We start from the raw sequence: 27,439 nt of genomic DNA, 5'->3' as shown, positions 1-27,439 counted from the left end.
AATTATGAAATCAGAAATTAATATACAAAACAAATTAGGTTTAAACATTTCATTTTTGAAATGCAAATACTACGGAGAGAGTAAAGGCTTCTTTTATTGCGATGTTGCTCATCCAGTGAAAGTGATTTCAAGTTAAATACATTTTTCCTTAAGCTTAAAAAAACTGTTGATAATAAAAGCTACACAAACATACGTGAGCAATGAAGGGTCAGCATTTAATTGAACGGTGTGTCGCCAATGAACGATAAAGTTCAAGAAAGTAATAGTGTGTATATGAAGGTATAACACCTAATTGTGTTTTAGGTCTAGAATTTTAAAGAGTGTTTTATGTCCCAACTATCAGTGTTATTGCATTTTCATTTTACATTTTGTATGATAAAAGCATTAACATCAATGCATCTTAATAGGAACATAAGTTGAATTCAAAATTGTACATTAAACTTATGTTTGATTTAGTTTTGTATTTTTTTTCCTCGTTTAGGACTACAAACATTTATATATACATGCAGAAGTTCCCGGATATAAATTAACCATCAATGCGACTTTATATACCATTCATTGTAAAACATGGTATATATATATATCATTAAAAACAATACATGTGTAGCCCTAAACGAGGAAAACAATTTAATGTGCAAAACTAAATCAAGCATTAGTTTATTGTACAATGTACAATGTATATATAATCTAAGTTGAACATGCATCATATCAACTCAAATATTTGTCGTTTCTTAAGCCACTGATAGGGGCAGTGGACGGAAGTCTTGCTGCATTTTTAGCTGCCGACCATCAAACCGAGCCTTCAACAATTCCAAGTTTGGCGTGTCGAGTTAGAAATGTCTTTTTAAATATATTTTGTTATTTTTCAATATGCAAATAATAACAGAAATCAATTGTTGCAATTATAACGATGATTCATGCTGATTTATGTCCTTTGATTGTTTCTTTTACTAGCAAAAATGAATCATAAGATACACAGTAGTAAAACTTTTACTGTCGAATTGCAATAAATTCTGGAATTTTAATCCTTTGTATGTTGCATGATATAATTGAACATCAAATCGTTGATTGTAATGGTTTGACTTCATATTTACATAAGCAATGAAAATCATTTGGTTATTAATATTATTACAGTGATTTAAAAGTGAAAATATATTTCATTTTCAAATAATAATTAACAAGATATGTTTATTGTCAACGAATCGCAAGTTATATATCCGTAAGGCTGAATTGTCAGTAAAATACTCGTACAAAGAAACATTAAAATGTGATTTCAATTTAGTTTCGAAATTTGTTAATTAACAAGTTTTTATTTTATTTTATTTATGCTTCTTTTTCCTGTTCCAATATTTACAACATCAGGTTATGCTTTTACCGGGAAAATCAATACATGTAAAATCAAACAGTTTGAATGTTAAAACTATATTGCAAAGAAGAAATATAATTATGTTGAGTTTATCAATTCAGTTTCTTTAAAGAAGAATGCCATGACTTATCAAAATAACTGAATTATTTTTGGTCTTTTATGGATATGGATTGCAGGACAATTTAAATATATAAAACTTAATTAAAATGAATTAATTTATGCAAAATGTTTCACAGATAATCTTATTTTAGTCAGATATGTTCTATTATCACTTTGTAAGAAAAATGTATAAGTGTCGATCTAAATGCGTAAGAGTTGAATAATATTGGCATTTAAAATAACGAGCATAACGAACTTTGTATCGTATAGAATTATTACCACAAATGCATGTGTATGGCTATGCAATAACTGTCTTGTAAGGTGTAAACGCACATACAAACAATCTAATGCTCCAATTTACCCATTGGTTGAAAACGATGAGGTCATCAAGATTGTTAAGCAGGGCATTAAGGTGAACGTATTTATTTAAATGTGCAATTAAAATAGTTTCAAGTTAAAACAACCATGTCGTTTTATGTGAATCAATCACGCGAATACTGGTTTCTGTCCTATGGGGTTTAAGATCATCGCACCTTTAAAACTGTTCGATAAGAAGTGAAAATGATTGATGAAATTCACTCTTATGTTACATCAAATAAAACATTATTTTACTAAGTTGTTAGTTCTTTGGCTTTATATAACATACGTATATTTTTAAAGTCTAATCATCTTAAATTTTAAGAATTGTTAAGCATAAGTCAAGGAAGTAAATTCAAGTGCATTAGATTTATAATCGAGGGGAAAATCGTAACAAATCCGGAGTTCAAATAAGGAAGTCATATTCAAAGAATGAAGCATTACGCAATGGCATCTATATTAAGTTAAGGGACATTAAAAAAGAAAGAAGCATTATCTATTTCGAAAAGTACCTATTCCACGATTTAATTTTCTTTGTGAATTTAGTTATTATATGATTAAACTTATGATAACGCGACGCAATGATATTGTAACATCTAATCTTATTTACATAAAATGTTGTTGATTTTTTATGCATTTAGAAACATATTTGCTTATAATTCATCGCAAATAAACTTGAAATTCTTCTCACACGATGAGAAGCCATATGGATACTAAAAATGAGCTATGTAAATCACTATAATGGAAAACGCAATTCATTTACTTTTACAGAAGCATTGACTGTGGTTTCTATTGTAAAATATATTTTTCAAATTTGAGTAACCACACGCTTAACGTTCATTTTAACTTTATTATTATCTAAAAAAACCTTAAGTAAGCTTTATAAATACAATAAATTCAATTACGCAGTGCATATTAATTAAAATACATTCAGCATTAGATATACAACTTTATTTTGACAATATACATGTCGTACATGTTTGATTCAGTTTTGTTGTTGTTGAAACCACAGATGTCCCTTATAAGTAATAAATTATATTTTACCGAATCATTTGATTTAATGCATTTTACCAAATTAGTAATGAATAGAAATAAAAACATACTTTTTGTAACATAAGACAGATGATAAATGTTTCATAAAATGTATTCTTTCGCTTAATCATTGCAAAAATAACAACAAAAACAACAACAGCAACAAGAATCATGACGTGTTAATACAACATACCATTTTGTAGTTGTTACCAGTTTCAATCCATGACAGATAAAAGTTATATTATATTTACACGTTAAGTTTAAGATAGCTTGGCATTCTTAATGTAACAACATTATCATTAACCTACTGGTGGCAACAAATTCAACGCATGCGAGAAGTGCAGACCAAGATCAGCCGGGACACCAGTGCCGTACCGTCAGATCATAGTCTGCTCTAACAACTTCTCAGCCAGAATATGATAATATATAATATATTTAATATATAATATACTAATTTATATAAAGTTCTTAAAATGGTGAATGATTTTGTCCACATTGAAAGATGGACAAATCAATTAAACATATTTCGTGGGTAAAAAACTTCCTTTAAAAATATAATGAGCTTGTTCGTGCAAAAACCCCGTGTATATCCAGTTATATAGGAATTTGAAGATAACATAGGAATAGGAATTGTGCAAAAGTAAATCAGAATTGTGCAATTCTATACCATGTTAAGTAAAACAATATATTTTATTGTTCATCAAATTGAAAGCAATGTATTAAAGCATACGGTAACTAAAACTAATTTTAAACCTCATTACAATATTTCCATAAAAGTGTTTACTTTTCCGCGAAAATGACGACCTGGCTAGCGTATGGACGGCGATGTTTGGGCGTGCTCTTAAGTTATAAAATAGAATAATTAACCTTATACAAATTAAACCAATAATAAGGTAAACAGAACTGGCATTAATTACGGCAGCATTATTTAATAATAGACTTAAAGTTTTAGGTATTGAAGTGATTGTCATAGGTTAGTAAATACTGAATTACTTGTAAGTTATTTTTATCGCTGTTCCTGTTTGAAGTTTCTATTAGTTTAAGTGCAAAAACACATGTATAAATAACAATTAAGGTTTACAGTGGTTTAAGTGTTTAACATATAATGAAGTACAGTAGATAAGAAGGAAAGATAGCACGCTATTTTTGTTATAATAATAATAATAATGATGATGATGATGACGACGATGATGATGATGATGATAATGATGAGGAAATGATAATAATAATAACAACAACAACAATAATAATAATAATAATAATAATAATAATAATAATAATAATAATAATAATAAAATGATAATAATAAATATTAAAATTATTATTATAATTATCATTATCAATCATTTTTATAATATGAAGGATTCTAAAAATAATAATAGTAATATTAATAGTGATTTGTTAACAAATGTGGTTTTCCGAAATGCTTATTTTAAACTAAGGTGTTATTTAAAGCGCTTTGACAGAAGTCTTTTATTACTGTATATTTGCGTATTTCATTTCAAGTTTATTTCTACGGCATATTAGAAATGTACAATTATTGCAAATAAAAATGTAGTCTGTATATCAGATTCAATGCGGACAGAACATGTATATAAAAATCTAAGTCTCATTTATTGGCTGCACCTACTTATGCAATTTGAAAGCATCAAATTGACCATGTTTTATAAGCTAATACGAAATGTTAAGCTGACGTCAACTTAAAAAAATTACATCATGTTGATCAGTGATACAAATTTTTATTACTATGAAACTGAAATACATGAATTAATGTCAAAACACACGACGTTTACGTTTGAGTAAGTATATTTTAGAGTCCCATTAAGTTCCAAAATTGCTATTATTTTCATTTTTTTAAACCTGCTATTGTTCTATGCCCTGTTTCAGACAGTATTTATTTGCAATATAGGTGAATTATCTTTTCATTGTTTTGCTTCTTTGCATTTAGTATAGTTAATCATAAGTATTTCATATGCTACCTGTATGACACATATTATTTCACACTCAGCACTACTAACATACAGTAAAAAGCACATAGCATGCTCTTAATTATTAACTGTGACATTACTTAACACATGTTTGTCTCTTATAAAGAACAACCAAATCATATTGAAAATCAACCGTCAGTTTTATTAAGAAAATTTATTTCTAAATTTTTAAGATCTAACTACACTCGAGGATGACTACCAAATAAATAACATAACAATACCATTTTTAAACGATTCCCTGCAATCAATTTGTTAACCAGCAAAGACCTTGAATGGCATTTGGTCAATAACGACACATTTAAAGCTTTTAATAATCATATTAGATTTTAAAGACTACCCTTGATCAGCAAATACATCGAATGGCATTTGGTTAATAATGACACAATTGAAGCTTTTTAAACTGATATAAGATTTAAACGATTCCCCATAATCTATTAGTAAACTAGCTAATACCTTGAATGGCATTAGGTAAATAGCGACATAATAAATGCATCTTTCTATTTTCATTCAATTCCAACGATTATTCCTAATCAATTTGTAAACCAGCATAAACCTTGGATGTCATTTGGTCCATTACGACACAATCAAAGCTTTTCATATTTATCTTAACTTTGAACAATTCACCCATATCAATTTGTAAGTCCGTGAAACCACATACTATCGTAAACGAAAAAGGTTCATTTGTCGGAACATAAACATAATGTTATACAATTTGGTAAAAACATGCAGATGTATTGCGACGATAAGTAAAATGAAATCATCATACCAAAGCAAATCTTTTTTTATTATTGAACAAATATATAATCTTTATTCTCAAATCATTTTATTCTCTACTTTTCCCCATAGAAAAAAGTTTAAGACACTTTTGAAGTTAAATAGCGTGGATATGAATGCGTAGCCGCCGAATAAGTTAACATACATTCATACGAGGTCGAGCATTATTGTACAGAAAGGACGGCGATTTTATTTTTTAAGATTTATCAAAAGATTGTAAGTCAAACTTCACCTCACATGTCATTGACATGTAAACTTTGGGACACTTCAAATGAGTTCATTGGAACATTTGATATGTTTCAGTCTGGATGTTTATGATATATAAAAAAGTAGCGGCAATTTTCAGGTCAGTGGACTTTATTTTGAATGGGGAGTGCTGGAAGGTTATGTGCTTTGACTTTCATGCAACAAAGCAAGATAAAATGTTCATAATACGATACCTAATCTTTTAAATAAGCTTTATATTTTACGATATTAAGATTTATTTGTAGGAAACCAATTATAAGTTAAATGTTTATGAATGCAATATGTCTGTTACACTTAGATAGCATGAATTGTTGGCTTTTAAATACCTAATGTTATCAATGCAGCGTTATATACTTCAATCAACATGACATTTAACATGGAAACATCATTAATTATATGCCTTTAATTAATTTTAATTTAATTAAAAGTATGTATATACAGACTGTTTGGAATTTCTTTGGACTGCATTAAAATCTTGTTCATGCTAGGATTCAATTGTTTTACATGGATTTTTTTTTTATATATCATTTCAATTTTATACAGATTAGTGTTTGAATTTATATTCCCCCTTTTCCCCTAAAATAATAAATAAATAAATAAATAAATAAATAAATAAATAAATAAAGTGAGTGAATGGGGTTGATAAGTGGTTGGATTTAAGGGCTACTTTTACCTTCGAAATAATTATGTCACTTTTGATACATTTTACTAGATATATAAATAATATTCGACAACTCATATGCTTGATATTTTAAAACTAGTTTTAATTTACATTAAGGCAAAATAACGAAAAAAAAAAAAAACGATGAAGTAATGAATCTGCCCTAAGTTACAAAAATTGATATATTTAGGTAAAAAACTGAATAAAGTCATATCATAAAAGTGTGACATGATACATAATTATTGCTGTGACAGTATAATATATTTGATGAGCATGGCTAAAGGATATATTCACGAACAGGTACTGCTTTGTACTGTCTTATACTGGTTTTTGTTATATTTATAAGATAAAATCAACTAAAATTATCTACACAAATTTAAAACCAACGATCACTAGCACTTATCTTGAACCGTGGAGAACTGTGATAAAAATCTGTACTTTGGGGAAAAAATCAACATCTTGTTGAAATATCCGAACACGCTGAGCGCTCAGCTAACCCTTTAATTTTATTCTATATAGTCACATTAGTGCAGTAATGAAATAAGTCTTTCTAAATTTTAATAAGAGATAATAAGTTATTGCACTAAAGTGATTAAATAAATTTACAACAGTTTCATTTAACAGTTCTTGTCTTTTTAAGATATAAATTTCTTGGAAAGACGGACTCATTACCTGAAATATGAATGTATTGACACGATTTTTTGTAATAATTATATGCCCCCTGGGTAACGACGGCTAAGCAGTATCTTTATTTCTGGAAAATAAGCATTTTGAACTATTCTAATGACATATCTATCTATTTTTCTGACTACAATTGATATGGTAAGAGATTCTACATGTACATTCTATAAATTTAAAGTGTTATATGTTTTGAAACATGCTTTATTTGTCGTAATGAACCATACCGTAAGATAAGTAATAGAAATATTAACGCCCCCAATTGGAATCAGATTGCCGAGTGTTTTGATGTTGATGTTTCTCTTGTATCATATACAAAAATAAAACACAAAATGAAACCCAAGAAAAAAGTAACCAATGAACGAGCGTCTGAATAGGATATTTATATCGCTTTCCCTTTCACTGTCGTCACAATAAGAACACTGAGGCTATCTGATTTGCACGAGGGGGCGTAGCCCCCGAGTATTAATCAGGTTGCCGAGTGATTTGATGTTCTTTCTCTTTTTTATATCGTAGTCAAACATAAAAACACGTCATCTGTTGTTAAAAAATTAAGTCAGACGTGTACATTTTGTTTATCTTTTTATCTTGAAGAATTAATCTCAGACCAGTCTGATAGCGGGTTTGTTTTGTAAAAACGACATGTAAATGTTTCAGGAAACTGTGACCGGATCAATCATCTACAATGAGCGTCAAATTATATCTATACTATCTTTAATGTAGTAATGTTGCTATAATATATAGAACAAATGGTTTATATTTCTTTGGCAAAAAAATGAACGGATAATTCGTTACATACAATACTAGTATGCCAAATAAGAAGAACGTTATCTTTTTCACGAAATACAGTTTACTATTTTCATATTCTATCCCCTTTAATAGCATTAGATACTTCGCTTAAATTTACACATACAAATGCATTCTATTTAAGCGGCGATGTAAATAAATGAGTGACGTTTAAATGCAGCTTTGATACTGTTTATGACTTAACACACTAAAGAAGCAGATATGATTTACACATCATTGAACCCTGAAGAGAGAAATGAATATGCAATTCGCTTAAATAAATTTAAAATTCTAGGATTTTACAATTTTTGAACCTAAGTAAAGCTCCTTTAAGCAAATGTAATTTCAATTAATTACTATTTTTAGGAAGAGGGTTCATAAACTTTGAAGATGAAATACCATTTGTTGGTTGAGACACAATTGAGTTCGTTTTGTGAAATATGTAACAAGTCATTATTGTCTGTCACACTCGAATACACATATCAGTTTAAATATATATCTTTTACCCCTACTATGTCGCAATTTGTTTTAAATTAAGTGTAAAAACGTTACCCGCATATCTGTTAATTCGGATCTTCAAGCGTTTAACATCATATAAATCTTGTGATACTCATATAAAGTGGATTTGTAAAGAAGCATCTTAAATTCTAGTGAGTTTTAATAATTTCTATTCATATTAAAATTTGAATTATGTTAGTATTCTTAAATGGTTGTAATTCTAATACTTATGCATAAAGCGTTTAACAATGGTTAATTATCCGGTTAATTATTGGTAATCTCCCAATAAAAGTATCTTATAATAACATTTTTACTAGTGCACATCTTAAATAATTAAGTTAGGGAAAGTTGTTTAATTACTTTAGGAAATTTATATGTTTAAAACTATTTAAATGTTACCGGGCAAACAAACAATTATATAATCAGATAATATATACAAAGCAAATTCAGTTTAAACATTTCATTTTTTGAAATGCAAATACTAAGGAGAGAGTAAACTCTTCTTTAATTGCGATGTCGCTCATCAAGTGAAGTGATTTCAAGTTAAATACATTTTTCCTAATGCTTAAAAAAATTGTTGATAATAAAGCTGCACAAACATACGTCAGCATTGAAGGGTCAGCATTTAATTGTACGGTGTGATTTCAATGAACGATAAAGTTCAAGAAAGTAATAATGTGTACATGAAGGTATAACAACCTAATTGTGTTTAAGGTCTAGAATTTTAAAGAGGGTTTTATGTCCTAAAAACTATCAGCGTTATTGCATTTTCGTTTTACAATAAGTGTGATGAAAGCATTAACATCAATGCATCTCAATAGGAACATAAGTTGAATTCAAAATTGACATTAAACTAATGCATGATTTAGTTTTGTACTGTTTTTTTCCTCGTTTAGGGCTACAAACATTTATATATACATGCAGAAGTTCCCGGATATAAATTAACCATCAATTCGACTTTAAATACCATTCAGGGTAAAACATTGTACAGTTTGTATATAAGTAATTAAAAAACAATATGTTTGTAGCCCTAAATGAGGAAAACAATTTGCAAAACTAAATCAAGTATTAGTTTATTGTACAATGTATATAACAAGCATCATTTCAACTCAAATATTTGTCTTTTCTTAAGCCACTGATAGGGACAGTGGACGGAAGTTTTGCTGCATTTTTAGCTGCCGACCATCAAACCGAGCCTTCAACAATTCCAAGTTTGGCGTGTCGAGTTAGAAATGTCTTTTTAAATATATTTTGTTATTTTTCAATATGCAAATAATAACAGAAATCAATTGTTGCTATTATAACGATGATTCATGCTGATTTATGTCCTTTGATTGTTTCTTTTACTAGCAAAAATGAATCATAAGATACACAGTAGTAAAACTTTTACTGTCGAATTGCAATAAATTCTGGAATTTTAATCCTTTGTATGTTGCATGATATAATTGAAAATCAAATCGTTGATTGTAATGGTTTGACTTCATATTTACATAAGCAATGAAAATCATTTGGTTATTTATAGTATTACAGTGATTTAAAAGTGAAAATATTTCATTTTCAAATAATAATTAACAAGATATGTTTATTGTCAACGAATCGCAAGTTATATATCCGTAAGGCTGAATTGTCAGTAAAATACTCGTACAAAGAAACATTAACCCATTACTTCATATACACGCCTTTTAACGCCTTTTTCACCACCTTTTTGTTGTCTCAAATGATGAAAACATGCCTTATTTAGGCCCCAAACACTTGTTTTTGTTTGAGAAATGTTGTTAAAAAAGTGACCTCTTTTTCGGCGCGGCCCCCAACCAAAAGATACATCAAGGGGTTGCCAGAAGGGGGATATGCCCCCTTCTGTTTGGGGGTTTGAAGGGGGGCGGAGTCCCCCTCATCGCCAAGAAAATTTTGGACTTGTGAGAGGCTGTAAATGACCCCTGATTGATCATTAGGTAACGTGTAACCAACGCTGAAAAGCATTTGACTCTATCTCAATCCATTGAGAAGTTGTAGCACTTTAAAATTAATTTTGATGGAAAAAATCAACGCAAAATAGTGATTTTTGGCAATTTTGAGATGTCCCCTCGTTGCCATGGTAACAGAAAATTTAAGCCTGAGCATGTTCTTGCAAGGGCAACGGTCCAGTCAACATTTGTGCCAAGTTTGATTAGTGTTGAAGCAGTTTTTATAGTATTATAGCAATTTGAACTTGTAACGGGAGACTTTTCAATGAAAACAGCCATTTTTCACAAAATGCTCATGAAGTAATGGGTTAAATTGTGATTTCAATTTAGTTTCAAAATTTGTTAATTAACAAGTTTTTATTTTATTTTATTTATGCTTCTTTTTCCTATTCCAATATTTACACCATCAGGTTATGCTTTTACCGGGAAAATCAATACATGTAAATCAAACAGTTTGAATGTTAAAACTATTTTGCAAAGAAGAAATATAATTATGTTGAGTTTATCAATTCAGTTTCTTTAAAGAAGAATGCCATGACTTATCAAAATAACTGAATTATTTTTGGTCTTTTATGGATATGGATTGCAGGACAATTTAAATATATAAAACTTAATTAAAATGCATTAATTTATGCAAAAATGTTTGTGCAAAATGTTTCACAGATAATCTTATTTTAGTCAGATATGTTCTATTATCACTTTGTAAGAAAAATGTATAAGTGTCGATCTAAATGCGTAAGAGTTGAATAATATTGGCATTTAAAATAACGAGCATAATCAAATTTATTTCGTATAGAATTATTACCACAAATGCATGTGTATGGCTATGCAATAACTATCTTCTAAGTTGTAAACGCACAATCAAACAATCTAATGCTCCAATTTACCCATTGGTTGAAAGCGATGAGGTCATCAAGATTGTTAAGCAGGGCATTTAGGTGAACGTATTTATTTAAATGTGCACTTAAAATAGTTTCAAGTTCAAACAACCATGTAGTTTTATGTGAATCAATCACGCGAATACTGGTTTCTATCCTATGGGGTTTAAGATCATCGCACCATTAAAACTGTTCGATAAGAAGTGAAAATGATTGATGAAATTCACTCTTATGTTACATCAAATAAAACATTATTTTACTAAGTTGTTAGTTCTTTGGCTTTATATAACATACGTATATTTTTAAAGTCTAATCATCTTAAATTATAAAAATTGTTAAGCATAAGTCAAGGAAGTAAATTCAAGTGCATTAGATTTATAATCGAGGGGAAAATCTTAACAAATCCGGAGTTCAAATAAGGAAGTCATATTCAAAGAATGAAGCATTACGCAATTGCATCTATATTAAGTTAAGGGACATTAAAAAAGAAAGAAGCATTATCTATTTCGAAAAGTACCTATTCCATGATTTAATTTTCTTTGTGAATTTAGTTATTATATGATTAAACTTATGATAACGCGACGCGATGATATCGTAACATCTAATCTTATTACATATAATGTTGTTGATTTTTTATGCATTTAGAAGCATAGAACTTTGCTTATTACTCATCGCAAATAAACTTAAAAATCAAAAAGAGAATTGCATTTGGATACTGAAACCTGAGCTCTGTAAATCAATAAAATGGAAAGCACAATTCATCTACTTTTACTGAAGCATTACTTGTTGTTTCTATTGTAAAATATATTTTTCAAATATGAGTTACCATTCGCTTAACGTTCAATATAACTTTATTATTATCTAAAAAACCTTAAGTAAGCTTTACAAATACAATAAATTCAATTACGCAGTGCATATTAATTAAAATACATTCAGCATTAGATATACAACTTTATTTTGACAATATACATGTCGTACATGTTTGATTCAGTTTTGTTGTTGTTGAAACCACAGATGTCCCTTATAAGTAATAAATTATATTTTACCGAATCATTTGATTTAATGCATTTTACCAAATTAGTAATGAATAGAAATAAAAACATACTTTTTGTAACATAAGACAGATGATAAATGTTTCATAAAATGTATTCTCTCGCTTAATCATTTCAAAAATAACAACAAAAACAACAACAGCAACAAGAATCATGAGATGTTAATACAACATACCATTTTGTAGTTGTTACCAGTTTCAATCAATGACAGATAAAAGTTATATTATATTCGCACATTAAGTTTAGATAGTTTGGCATGCTTAATGTAACACCATTATCATTAACCTACTGGTGGCAACAAATTCAACGCATGCGAGCAGTGCTGGTCAAGATCAGCCGGCACACCAGTACCGTCAGATCATGGTCTGCACTTACCACTTCTTAGCCAGAATTTAATATATAATAATATCATATACTAGTTCATATAAAGCTCTTAAAATGCTGAATGATTTTGTCCCCATTGAAAGATGGTCAAATCAATTAAACATATTGCGTGAGGCAAAAGCTCTTACAAAAATAAAATGAGCTTGTTCGTGCAAAAACACCGTGTATATACAGTTATATACGAATTTGAAAATAACATAGGAATCGTGCAAATACCGCAGGAATTATGCAATTATAAAACAGAATTGTACAATTCTATACCATGTTAAGTAAAACAATATATTTTATTGTTCATGAAATTGAAAGCAATGGATTAAAACATACGGATACTAAAACTAATTTTAAACCACATTAAAATATTTCCATGAAAGTGTTTATTTTTCCGCGAAAATTCCGACCTGGGCGACGTTTGGGACTGCTCTAAAGTTATGTAATACAATAATTTACCTAGTAAAAATTAAACCAATAATAAGGTAAACAGAACTGGCAATTATTATGGTAGCATTATTTAATAATAGACGTAAAGTTTAAGGTATTGAAGTGATTGTCACAGGTTAGTACATACTGAATTACTTGTAAGTTATTTTTATCGCTGTTCTTGTTTGAAGTTTCTATTAGTTTAAGTGCAAAAACACATGTATAAATAACAATTTGGTTTAAACGTTAAATATATTATGAAGTAGATATGAAGGAAAGATAGCATGCTATTTTGGTTATTATAATAAAAATAATAATAATAATAATAATAATAATAATAATAATAATAATAATAATAATAATAATAATAATAGTAATAATAATAATAAAATGATGATGATGATGATGATGATGATTTGATGATTTCATGATGATGGTGATGATGATGATGGTGATGATGATGATGATGATGATGATGATGATGATGATGATGATGATGATGAAATGATGGTGATGAAAGGAAATGTAAATTACATTTATAAATTTTAATCACAAATGTGGTTTTCCGAAATGCTTATTTTAAACTAAGGTGTTATTTAAAGCGCTTTGACAGAAGTCTTTTATTACTGTATATTTGCATATTTCATTTCAAGTTTATTTCTACGGCATATTAGAAATGTATAATTATTGCAAAAAAAAATGTTTCTGACCGTGCATGTGTATTCTGTATATCAGATTCAATGCGGACAGAGAATGTATATAAAAATCTGAATCTCATTTATTGGCTGCACCTACTCATGCAATTTGAAAGCATCAAATTGACCATGTTTTATAAGCTAATGCTAAACGCTTAGCTGACGTCAACTTAAAATATTACAATATGTTGATCAGTGATACAAATTTTTATTACTATGAAACTGAAATACATGAATTATTGTCAAAACACACGACGTTTACGTTTAAGTAAGTATATTTTAGAGTCCCATTAAGTTCGATGATTGCTATTATTTTCATTTCTTTGAAAACCTGCTATTGTTCTATGCCCTGTTTCAGGCAGTATTTATTTGCAATATAGGTTTACTATCTTTTCAATGTTTTGCTTCTTTGCATTTAGTACAGTTAATCATAAGTATTTCATATGCTACCCGTATGACACATATTATTTCACACTCGGCACTTCTAACATACAGTTAAAAGCACATAGCATGCTCTTAATTAATAACTGACACATTACTTAACACATGTTTGTCTCTAATAAAGAACAGTCAATTCATATTAAAAATCAACCGTCATTTTTATTAAGATTTATTTTTCTAAATTTTTAATATCTAACTACACTCGAGGATGACAACTAATTAAATAACAACACAACCAGCAAAGGCCTTGAAAGGCATTTGGTCAATAACGACACATTTAAAGCTTTTAATAATTATATTAGATTTTAACCACTACCCCTAATCACTTTGTAACCAGCAAATACCTCGAATGGCATTTGGTTAATAATGGCACAATTGAAGCTTTTTAAGATTATATAAGATTTAAACGATTCCCCATAAACTAACTAATACCTTGAATGGCATTAGGTAAATAAAGACATAATAATTGCATCTTTCTATTTTTATTAAATTTCAACGATTATTCCTTATCAATTTGTAAACCAGCAAAAATCTTGGATACCATTTGGTCAATTACGACACAATCAAAGTTTTTTATTTTTATCTTAACTTTGAACGATTCACACATATCAATTTGTAAACCAATGAAACCACATATTATCGTAAACGAAAAAGGTTCATTTGTCAGAACATACACATAATGTTATAGCCTGGGATTGAGGCCTTGATATTTTTTTTGCTTATTCATAACTTACGCGCTACTTCTTACTCGATCGTCATAGATAACACAGCATCTCTGGTTTTGATAGTATCGATTTGCCGAACAGAAGCACATAAAAAATCGACAGACTGGAACCCAGGCTAATAATGTTATACAATTTGGTAAAACATGCAGATGTATTGCGACTAAAAGTAAAATTAAATCATCATATCATAGCAAATCTTTTTTTATTATTGAACAAATAAATAATCTTCATTCTCAAATCATTTTATTCTCTACTCTTCCCTCATAGAAAAACGTTTAAGACACCTTTTTGAAGTTAAAAAGTGTAGATATGAATGCGTGACCGCCGAATAAGTTAACATACATTCAAACGAGGTCGAGCATTATTGTACAGAAAGGACGGCGATTTTATTTTTTAAGATTTATCAAACGATTGTAAGTCAAGCTTCACCTCACATTTCATTGACATGTAAACTTTGGGACACTTCAAATGAGTTCAATGGAACATTTGATATGTTTCAGTCTGGATGTTTATGTTATATAAAAACGTAGCGGCAATTTTCAGGTCAGTGAACTTTATTTTGAATGGGGAGTGCTGGAAGGTTATGTGCTTTGACTTTCATGCAACAAAGCAAGATAAAATGTTCATAATACGATACTTAATCTTTTAAATAAGCTTTATATTTTTATGATATTAAGATTTATTTGTAGGAAACCAATTATAAGTTAAATGTTTATGAATGCAATATGTCTGTTACAATTAGATAGCATGATTTGTCCAGCTAGCTTACGGAACGTCGGTGGTTCTACTCAGGTACCCGTTCGTGCCTGAAATAATGCACGAAGGGCACCTGAGGTCTTCTTCCACCAGTAAAGCTGGAACGTCGCGATATGACCTATACTGTGTCGATGTGACGTAAAACTCAAAACAAAACAAACAAAAAAAAGCATGAAGTGTTTGCTTTCAAATACCTAACGTTATCAATGCAGCGTAATATACTTCAATCAACATGACATTTAACATGAAAACATCATTAATTATATGCCATTAATTCATTTTAATTTAATTAAAAGTATGTATATACAGAATGTTTGGAATTTCTTTGGACTGTATTAAAATCTTGTTCATGCTAGGAATCAATTGCTTTACATGGATTTTTTTCATAATTTATCATTTCAATTTTATACATATTCGTTATCGAATTTATATTCCCCCCTCTCTCCCAATTACAAATTAATAAATAAATAAATAAATAAATGAATAAATAAATAAATAATAAAGTGGGGGAATAGGGTGGATAGATGGTTGGTATCGGGGCTTCTTTCACCTTCGAAATAATTATGACACTTTTGATACATTTTACTTAATACATAAAATAATATTCGACAGCTCATATTATTTTAAAGCAAATTTTAATTTACATTAAGGTACAATAAGGGAAAATACGATGAAGTTATGAATCTGCCCTAAGTTACAAAAAAATGATATATATAGGTAGAAATCTGAATAAAGTCATATCATAAAAGTGTGACATGATACATAATTATTGCTGTGACAGTATAATATATTTGATGACATAGCTAAAGGATATATTCACGAACAGGTACTGCTTTGTACTGTCTTATACTGGTTTTTGTTTTATTTTATTAGATAAAACTAACTAAAAATATCTACTCAAATTTAAAACCAACGATCACTATCATGCGTCTTGAACCGTGGATCAATGTGACAAAAAAATCTGTACTTTGGGAAAAATATCAACATCTTGTCGAAATATCTGAACACGCTGAGCGTTCAGCTAACTTTTTAATTTGATTTATATAGCCACATTAGTGCAGTAATGGAATAAGTCTTTCTAAATTTAATAATTCAGAGATTATAAGTTATTGCACTATCGCATTTTCAACAGAAAGCCCCCCCCCCCAAATTATGATACAATTGAATTTGTTTTAAGTCGGGCGTGTACATTTTTGTTTATCTTTTTATCTTGAAAAAATAATCTAAGACCAGTCTGATAGCGGGTGTTTTTTTTGTAACATCGACATGTAGATGTTTCAATAACTTCTCCACAGTAAACTGGATCAATTATTCCAATGAGCGTCAAATCATATCATTACTATTTTTAATGTAGTAATGTTGCCTTATTAATATATAGAACAAATGGTGTGTATTTCTTTGGCAAAAAATGAACGGATAATTCGTTACATAAAATACTAGTATGCCAAATAAGAAGTACGAAAATCTTTTTCACGAAATACAGTTTACTATATTCTATCCTCTTAAATAGCATTATATACTGCGCATAAATTTACGCATACAAATGCATTTTATTTAAGCTGCGATGTAAATAAATGAGTGACGTTTAAATGTAGCTTTGATACTGTTTATGACCAAACAAACCAAAGAAGCAGATATTATTTACACAACATGAAACCCTGAAGAGAGAAATTAGTATGTAATTCACAACCCAACCTATAATTATCTCCTACTTATCGAAAAAGAAGTTTGTGTTTGAGTTACAGATTTATACCTTAGTTTGATACCAGTTTGATAACATGAAAAATACATGAAACATATATTGCATGATTTATGGCAAAAAAAAGATAAATAGAAAGTCAAAATGAATGGAAATAAATGACAAATAAAGTTCTGAAAAGTTCATGAAGTATGTTTGTGTAAACGTACAGAGGGGCACCCGAGGTCTTCCACCGCCAATAAAGCTAATAAGTCGTCATATGACCTCAACTGTGTTGATGCGACATTAAAACTAACAAAATAGGTGTAAAGGCATAGTTTTTAGCCTTCAGGAGTAACTTTGAACAGAATTTGAAACATAAAATAGTAACGTTCCGTTATAATAATTGTGTATGCCTCTGTTGCAAAGGTACAACACTTTAACCCCTCTTAATTTTGGAAACGTATCGATCTATTCAAATAAATACGTTCCAAATTAACTTAAAGGCTAGTAAGAGACATTTATATTGCTTAATCTAATTTCTTGTCTTGTCCAAAATTATCTGATAATGTATAATGAAATTATTGCATTGACCACATATAATTTTTAATAAGAATCTTGTTTGAGGCAAATAAACTGTGATTTAATAGTGTGACAAGCACTTTCACAAAACATAACGAATGAAAACTTCAATTACTTTTTCAGCTAAATGTATAAACTTAAGGAAAACACTTTATATCTCGCAAAATATTTATTTTCATAAACGTTTGATAAAAAAGTTTCAGTCAGTAACCTTTCAATAAGGTGATCCCTAGCCTCATTATTGGTCTTAAATTACTTTTAATCAAACAATTCACTTGGCCGTTAAAAATGTAAACTAATAATTAGATTTTTATCCGGTGTTCTCAAAGCTTAGTGTTTTTTATCTTGATGAATGTGATGTTACCTTTTTCGTAAGCATATGATAAGGAAACGTCATATTTTGTATTATTTTGATAAAGTTGAAACTAAGGTCAAATAATCGTCCGCATCAAGGATTTCTAAATATTAGAAATTGATGTTTCACATTAAACAGGAAACTCAAGGGGTTATATAAATACGATTTGAAACACAAACGAAATCTATTTGTTTGCTTTTTAATGTTCTATTGTTGTACTTTAAAGAAAAAATAATAAAAAATTGTATCTATTTTTATAAGATTCGATGATTACATAATTTCTTCACAAACTCGAACAATTGTTTTTATTATAACCAAAATTTACCGAAAATAACCAAAATGACGAATCGATATTTTTAATATGCTTGACATTTAAAATATCTTATATTTCAGGATTCTGTATTCTTGTGTTGACAGGTTATTATTTTTTATAGCAATATGCTTGGTTTTTCACAATCGTTCTGCTATATTTAATCTACTGAAAACATCTTATTTTGAAAAGCTATTATGATAGCTATTGTATAGCTTAACAGTGTAAATATGACAAATTACTTAAGCCAGAGTGCTTAATGTATACCAATTCGTTTAGCACACATTTATGTAAAAGGTCAGTTTTGCAAATTAATGGACGGATGAACGATTTCGCACACAATTTAGTGTAATAAAATTACCAAAGGCTTCTTATATATCAAAATCATGCATTGCATAATATCCGTACTAAATCACCTAGTGCTTTGCACACCATTTAAAAAGAAAAGAAAAAACTGTTTCGAAATAGTTTGTAGCTTTTGCGTCCATGCGTTTGTTGCATGATCAATGGGTTTGCTGCACATTACCTTATTAGTATCAAAAATCCTTGCAAAAAGCAGGCATTCAAAGATAACAGCATCTTGTTTGAAATTTCATAAGAACAACAATAAGAAACTGTCCTTTTATAACAATGTCGTATGCATTGACATTAAACTATATACATTTGTATATCAAAAGGCATTAACCCAAAAGTGCATCGCATAGATATGAGAGTTTTTACCAAAGAAGTTTCAAGCTGATTTTTTTTTTTAATTTTACACACAAGTTATTTGTCTACATCTTTATCAAGGGTACATAAATATCGAATAAAAGTATATCAATGCCCAGTGGTGTCGTTTTAAAATAAAGAAAAAAAGAAAGAAAGAAAAAAAAAGTCTTTAAAAAATTCTCACAGTGATAAACTCCACGCATTATATAATTATTTAATTTAAACTAAATAAAAAATCCATATGGTCACAAAGTTTTGTGACAAACTCTTTTATCTTATTGAAATCGTTGATCTATGCATGTTTATATACTATGGAATTATACTCTTAAAGATCCTGTATGTTTTGTGATTGATATTGTTACTGTGCGTTTACCACACTTGCAAAAAGTTATATATGTATAAGTTTTTTTTTTGTATATATAAGTTTTTGTATATCAAAGAATATGTAAAATGTGTACTGCTAATATCTGTGCACATTATATTTAATCAATAAAACACATGCATTTATTTCTTATTGGAAAATTTGACTTACAATTCATAAAAAATAAATTCATATTACCTCCCTTTACATGAAATGTTAATTGGGAAATATCTTTATTAAATAAATGCTTATTGGAACTTACAATATTGACAATCATAATTTGAGCATCATATTTATGAAATTAAACCATGAAAAAATTGTGTTACAGGATCTTTATTTATCTTTATCAATTTCATATGTGTATTTAAATTTTGTAACAATTTTTCTTCCATCAAACAAGATTAGAATTGTACTAGACAGGGACACTTGAATTTCTCTATACCTTAAAGTATGACTGTATATACGTATCCTACATTTTGTCAATCTTTCTTTACATTGCTTGAATAAGTTATTTGAAACTAGATACACTAGCAAAAGTTCAGTATTGTATTCAGCGGAGACGTACCTAATACATTTTTATAATAATCATTTTCAGGTGTTGTAGCCAGGTACATAAACATTTGGCCCATCATTTGGCAAAATATAACTGAAAAGGAACAACGTATAAACAAGAGAAATCACCGAAATGACAATTTAAAAGAATTTTCTAATTTAAGTAAAACATAAGAAAATTGTTTTTTGTACAATTTATAAAGAAGTTATTTTTGACAATGAGTGCGAAGCAGTTGTCAGTTGCGTTTTTACTTGTGTTGGTTGCCAAAGGAATTACACAAGGCACTACAAACTGGCCAAAAGGTAAGAACAATTTAAACACTGCATTTTAAATACTTGTTGTTTTTTAAATAAGTACATATCACTAAGTAATGTTATGCATTTTTTCCCTTAGAATTGATATATTTGCTGAAAAAGAAGTTTGAAAATACATTTAGGTGATATTGGTGTCCATTTGTATCGGGTTAATTACAAATGTTTTTGTACAACAAATTTTGCACTAACTAAAGACAGGCCGTTATATTCTATGGAGCGTATATCTAATAATATACAAACATTCATTTATGCAAACGTATTTACCACAGACTTGCAGAAACAATTAAAGAAAAATCCCATGAAAAATATATTAAATATCACTATTGAAGCGATTTTTTATATTCTTTAAAGTACGTTAATCTTTTAACTAGTCGCCTTATTGCACAAACAGAAAGATCGGTGTAAAAGTAAATTTGTAATTCTAATTAATAACAAATTCTCAGTTTGATTTGAATGAAAGCGTTGGAACGCTTTTCTAGTTTTGGCCATTTTTCACAATTAGAATAGCAGACCTGCAATTTTGGGATAATACCTAATATACAAAATGGAACATTCATCTCATAAAAAAATCCAAGTTCCGTCATGACAAAAACCGTGTCCTTTCAGTTTTGGAATGGTATATACAAATGATGATAAATAAAATTAAATATAATGATACGTCTCGTCAAGAGAACATGATAGAAGCAAATATACCTACCAAATTAGCATTCTTCGCACATCCTGCATCCTTTCTCAATTCATGTCAACGTATTATACAAACAACAACAAAAACAAACAGTTATAATCATTATTTGCTTTGCAAGTGATATCAAATTTAGTTAGATGTTAAGTTTTGATATGTTTCATAACTTTGCTATAAGTGTAGACAGGCTCATAAATCTAACATCTGATAAAAATGATTTGTTCGCAAATTCAGCGCTGAATTGAATCATATTTAATTTGTACTTTCATAAGAGCGTAACTTGGGCAATCATTTGTACACGAATAATGTGTTGATGTTAAATATCGGATGCACGAAGTAAAAAAATGTATTTCATTTGCACCCCTTAACCCCCCGCCCCCCCAAAAAAACAGCAAAAAAAAAAACCAACAAAAAACAACAACAAGATCAAAAGGTTCAATGAAAACATTAAAACCACCGTTAATTATTTTGTTTCACATTTTAAGTAGTTTAACTTATGTGTTTTCTTATTGTTGTAAAGTCATGTTACGTAACGTTACATTATGCCAATTACGTCATATTGTGTTGCATAAGCTTTATTTTGTATAACGTTACATACTTATATGCTTTACATTCATTCAATGTGATTCAAATATTAAATGAAAAGGAGGAAGACACAGAATTAATGAAATCCGTTGACATCATACTGCATTTAATCTTTCATTAAATAAAGATTCACACGGAATAAATAAAACCCGGGTTGTTATAATTGTTAACATAGTTGAAGTAGTTGTCGGTATTTAAGGGATATTTTTTATTATAGATAAAGCATTAAACATGGCGAGGGCATGATATTTAGTACAAAGAGTGCGCTTTTCAGAACACAAAAAATACAGGCGGGTTCATAGTGACTAGGTGAACATTTTCCATAAAGGGTTATTTATAAATCCTTTTACGTCTTATTTTAAACTGAACTTGCAATAATTCTGATTATTATTAACGAAAGATAACGAAATAATCAAAAGGTGTATATTATATGTATAATTTTGCTTTTACAGTTTTGTTTAAAAAATAACAAACAGTTTAATATGCGTCGTAAAATTGTTTGATTGAAATTAAAATGTTTAAACTTAGAGTCGCAATTTGTCGATCACGACGCATGGGTCATGTGGGGTACTATATCATGTTACATAATTAGGTATATTTTAAAAATACTTATGAAATCGTCCTACAAAGCATGACATTCTTACAGAAGTACATTTTTGACACGTGGCATAACACCCGTGTATCTATCAATAGATTAAATGAGTGTAAAGCAAATGTAAAGATGCAGCTGATTTTTTTTAATTTGCACTTTTTACAATTGCTGACCTTTACCCTATTTATATATCAAATATAATAATTTACTTATTTTTCTTCACTAAAATAACTTAATCATAAAATTTGAAAAGTGTCACTTACGTTTTTATGTGCGTTTTTATATGTTTTGTTTGTTCTTAAAAATCATGCAACAAATGTATCATACAAAAAACGCTTTAATCTTCCATTTTTGCATTGTAGGCAATTGCTACAGTGTTAATGTATTTATGTGTCTACTTTATTCATTTATTAATTATTTTTGGGAGGGGGTGGGGCTGGGATGAGGATGGGGGCGTGCGATAAGTCATTTTCAAAACAAAGGGTGGGTCCATAAATGTTTTCATTTTTCGCTTTCACACTGAAACATTGATAGTCCTTTTTGTATTTCTATCTTGGCGTTTGGAAAAACGAGTTGATTTTGTAGCGAACATATTTCAGATCGTGGTCTTATATTTACGACCTATTATACATGGAGCAGCGAAATCAAAGGTAGAATACGACATTTACAGGGATTTCCGGGATATGAAATCATCACAGGTGAATACGCTGGCTATGATGACGCAATCACGCCTGACATTCCGAATTTTGCGTTCATCAACGAAGATACCAAAATGCAAAGCATCGATGTTGACTTCCGGGAGAAATCCGTCTTCATGCATGATGACTTTTCGAGGTAAGAGCGTTCGTTCTTTCTTCCGTTCGTTCGTTCTTTTGTTTCTTTTCCCGTTAATTCGTTCTTTTGTTCGTTCGTTCGTTCCTTACTTTCTTTCTTTCCTTCCTTCCTTCCTTCTTTCTTTCTTTCTTTCTTTCTTTCTTTCTTTCTTTCTTTCTTTCTTTTTTTCTTTCTTTTTCCTTAGTTCGTTCGTTGGTTCCTTCGTTCGTTGGTTCGTTCGTTCCTTCGTTCGTTCGTTCGTTCCTTCCTTCCTTCCTTCCTTCCTTCCTTCCCTTCTTCCTTCCTTTCTTCCTTCAACTCATTTGTTATTTTGTAAACTTTCGACTCTTAATGTTAGAGAAAGGTCAATAACAATTTTACCGTATCGTTTTCTCTGATAATTACAAAGCACGTTTTGTGGAACGTAATTATGGAATGATAGCAACATGTTTATATTAGGCTAGTTAATATCTCCCTCTTTCATTTTTCAGTACAATTGCATACATCAGAGACTATAACACAGACCTTAATAACATTACAATCAACAACATGGACCTTGCAGCGTCTAAGGGGACGGCACAAGTAGCGGTAGACTGGCTATCACATACAGTTTATTGGACTGATACCTTATTTAGACGAATCATGGCAGTTCCTGGCCAACCTGACAAGTTGAAGATGGGCTATTATAAAATTATTATTGAAGAAAGTGTAGGAGCACCAATGGGTATTGCAGTTGATCCACATGAAGGGTATTATTTAAAGGTCCATTATGCCTAAGAAATGCTTTTATTCATGTTTTCAGAAGCTTATTTTATTTTTGATGTCCAGTTATATTTTCCAAAACGTTAGTCATAGGACAAAAACCTGAGCCATCTTTTTTCATCCGTTTATTTTATTATTTTTTTTTTGCAATAAGTACATGTACAGTTATAGTGATTTAGTATTTTGTATGGAAGTCAAAATACTATTTTCTTTACAGTCTGTTACTTAGATAACCAACTATAATATTACATTCAACACTTGCTTCAGGTAATAAGCATCTAACATGTTCTTAAACTATAACCTAAAAGTTATAAAACTCTCATTTGCCCTTTCTACAGAAGGAAATATGTTTTCGTTTCTGAGACATAATATGCTTTCGATAAACATAACTTTCCTGGTACTAATTACTGGGAAACACACATTTGTTCATTTTAATCATTTACTTAAAGTGTAGCTTTTGACATTATAGTCTTTAAAGTCGTGAGTACATGTATATAATGATAACTGCATGGTGTATTGACCAGAATAACATCAGACTTTTTATTGTGTTTAAGTAAAAGTAGTAAACATGCATAAAAAACTTACGACAGCCTTTATAGAAAACTATAGTTTCATTATTTTGCGTCAACAAATCACGACGTCTTACCGTTTACGTTGAAACGAATGTGGTTCTTCAATAATGGTTTTATATTTGTATCTATATTATGTCATATATATATATATATATATATTATAATGAGCCTTGACAATAGCAAATACATTTTCAAAATTGTCATAGAAATTTGCATAAATCTGGAAGCATACTGTTTTAAGTTAAATACATGCAGTGAATTTCATATTTCATACAACTTATAAAACATATTTATAAGGAATTGTCAATATTGCATCAACGCTTTCCTCAGTTTGATTGAAATAAGGTACTGTATTTATAAATAATATAAACGTCACGACTGAGCAATGAAAACTGACGTTACAAACGTTCATACTGACATATAAATATTTCAATAATGTACGTAGTATTAAAAGTAACGACTAATAAAACAATGCAGTTAATAAAGATTTGCATGCTTTTTAGGCTATTGTTTTGGTCAGACGTTGGAGCTGAACGTAAAATAGAAAGGTCCAACCTTGACGGGAACTTGGACTCAAGAGAAACATTTTATCTTGCTGATAATTCATATCCGTCATGTCTTGAATTAGACCGTAAAGAGAGAAAAATATATTGGATAGAAAGATCTTTAGACAAAATCTTGTATATGACATACGAAGGAAAAGAGCGAACTTTGCTAAAAGGAATGAGTGGCGTGACTTTATACGATATGGCACTATTTAGGGTAAGTTTTACGTGTATAGGTGATGACTACTGAACAAGTATTGTTTTTGTTTGTTTGGTTTTAACGGCGCACCAACACATTGCGCCGAAAACAGGAATGATGATTTTGGCTAACCTCGGGTGTTGCAAATTTAAAGCAACACCAGGGATCAAAACCACCCTACCTGCTCGAGCTAAGAGATGCATAGACTCCAGTAATTCGAAACCATTTAGCCGCCTCTTGCGATCACGCAGGGATAAACGGTGGCGTCAATTAGGATGCCTCAACCCTTAAACCCCTCAGTCACAAGGGGCAAGTTTTGTTTACTTGGTCATCAAATTTTTTATTTTAAGTTAAAACTATATATAAACATGTTTGAACATTGCTTGCCCAACATCTTCCAAAGGTCCCTGCAATGTACCAATTTGCAAATGGTATTTTGACATATTTCATAAGTCATTGATGCGTTACTCTCCTGTATCTACCTGTAGTTAATAATATGTAGGGAAATCTAATCCTTCTAAACTTTAAAATATTAATATTCCTCTTTCAAGTTTATTTAATGTGAATTGGTCTACATTGTGCACATTTTCCAGAAGTATTTTAAACATTGATAGAAGTATTTTAAATATTGATAAAATCTATAGAAATATATCATTTAGATATTCTTATAGAATATTTATAGAATATTGCTTGAAAGAAAATATATGTTGATAAAGTCGTAAGTAATTAACTTAAAGGATGAACATTTTATGATTAATTATAATAATAATAATTGTTATATGTGCTATATAGATATATGTGATGTCGGATCATGTATTTCAACACTTGCTAATGGCATTTATGTGTGTTTTTTGTGTTTCTTGTTTTTCCTTTTTTTTTAATGTGTAATACTAAATAATATCAACGTAATTATTTATTGCTTCACATACCTTCTATTATAGACCAATTCACTTTAATTTCAACTTTTTATTTTTTTCCCAGGATGTTTTGTATGTTAGCGACACTTATGAGGGCTATTTGTACACAATAAATAAGACGAAAGAGGGCAATGGTAAAATGGAGGCAGAAATTATCACTTACTACCCTCATGATATTTACGGTGTGGCGGTATTTAGTGAAGAAACACAGCCTCTGAGAGATAGAGGTAGACTTTAAGTATATTTTCCGTTGGCCTGTGCAAACAACATTGTACCCGAGCAGACAGTTTGTACTGCAGTGGGTTTTTTTTTCAGTCATAAAACTGTAAGAAGTAAAATCAATGAAAAATCTGAAATGGCTAAAACTAAAATATTTATATTATGTAAAATGACTTGAATAAATATATCCAGTAATTTTACCTTGCAATACATATACAGCGCGAACACGCGGAGGTTTCTAATTTTTGTGTGTGCGAAATTTTACTTTGTACGCTTAATATGACGTAATAACTGTGTGTCTTCATAATTCTACTTCAATTTCAGATTATTGCGCCATTTTGAAATGTGACCAGTTTTGTATTACGATAAAAGGCAGTGCGATATGCGCATGCGCTGAAGGACATAGTCTTAATTCAAGTACTCGTAAATGTGAAGGTCAGTGCATCTAGGTGAAATTGTATTTTCTAGTTTTAGGATAAAGAAGTTGATTGATTTGATAGAAAGTAGACATTAAAAAATTAATTATTTGAAACTTGAAAAATACTTTTTGCAAGGACTATTTTATATTTTTTATAGAAATATGTTAAAAAAATGTTCCTCGTTCTATGTATGAGAACAATTTCTGGCAAAACTTGACAATTAAATATGAACATATTGTCACTTTTAAAACACTTACAACGGCAATGCAAGATGAAAGTATTCCAGCTATTTGCTTCAACAATACATCGCATGCTACTCTTTGTTTTTACTTATAACACCGCCAGTGACATTTGAATTCTTTCACATTTAGGAAGCAATTAAACTAGCTTAAGAAAGGTCTGTGGTTCTATTTATTGCCGTCACGTGCTTACATAATGTACATAAGGGACCCCAGCTTTTCCTTCACCATTAGAAT

General features: G+C 29.5%; 1 protein-coding gene across 1 annotated transcript in view; it reads left to right on the top strand.

The window, feature by feature from the left end:
* LOC132759500 (low-density lipoprotein receptor-related protein 2-like) overlaps nucleotides 1-27,439 on the top strand; it is a gene marked incomplete at its 3' end in the record, with an annotated part of 52,563 nt that overhangs the window by 8,171 nt on the left and 16,953 nt on the right. The window contains exons 2-8 of the mRNA XM_060751282.1: nucleotides 18,806-18,829; nucleotides 20,387-20,646; nucleotides 23,117-23,351; nucleotides 23,822-24,079; nucleotides 25,168-25,426; nucleotides 26,390-26,552; nucleotides 26,869-26,979. Coding sequence (XP_060607265.1) covers nucleotides 20,562-20,646; nucleotides 23,117-23,351; nucleotides 23,822-24,079; nucleotides 25,168-25,426; nucleotides 26,390-26,552; nucleotides 26,869-26,979 — 1,111 coding nt within the window. The remainder of the gene's footprint in view (nucleotides 1-18,805; nucleotides 18,830-20,386; nucleotides 20,647-23,116; nucleotides 23,352-23,821; nucleotides 24,080-25,167; nucleotides 25,427-26,389; nucleotides 26,553-26,868; nucleotides 26,980-27,439) is intronic.

The sequence above is a fragment of the Ruditapes philippinarum genome, unplaced genomic scaffold (assembly GCF_026571515.1).
Source record: "Ruditapes philippinarum isolate M1 unplaced genomic scaffold, ASM2657151v2 ctg4821_1_1_1_1, whole genome shotgun sequence".
Lineage (NCBI taxonomy): Eukaryota > Metazoa > Mollusca > Bivalvia > Venerida > Veneridae > Ruditapes > Ruditapes philippinarum.
Note: the sequence above shows the minus strand (reverse complement) of the source record. Positions and strands in the feature narration are given on the sequence as shown.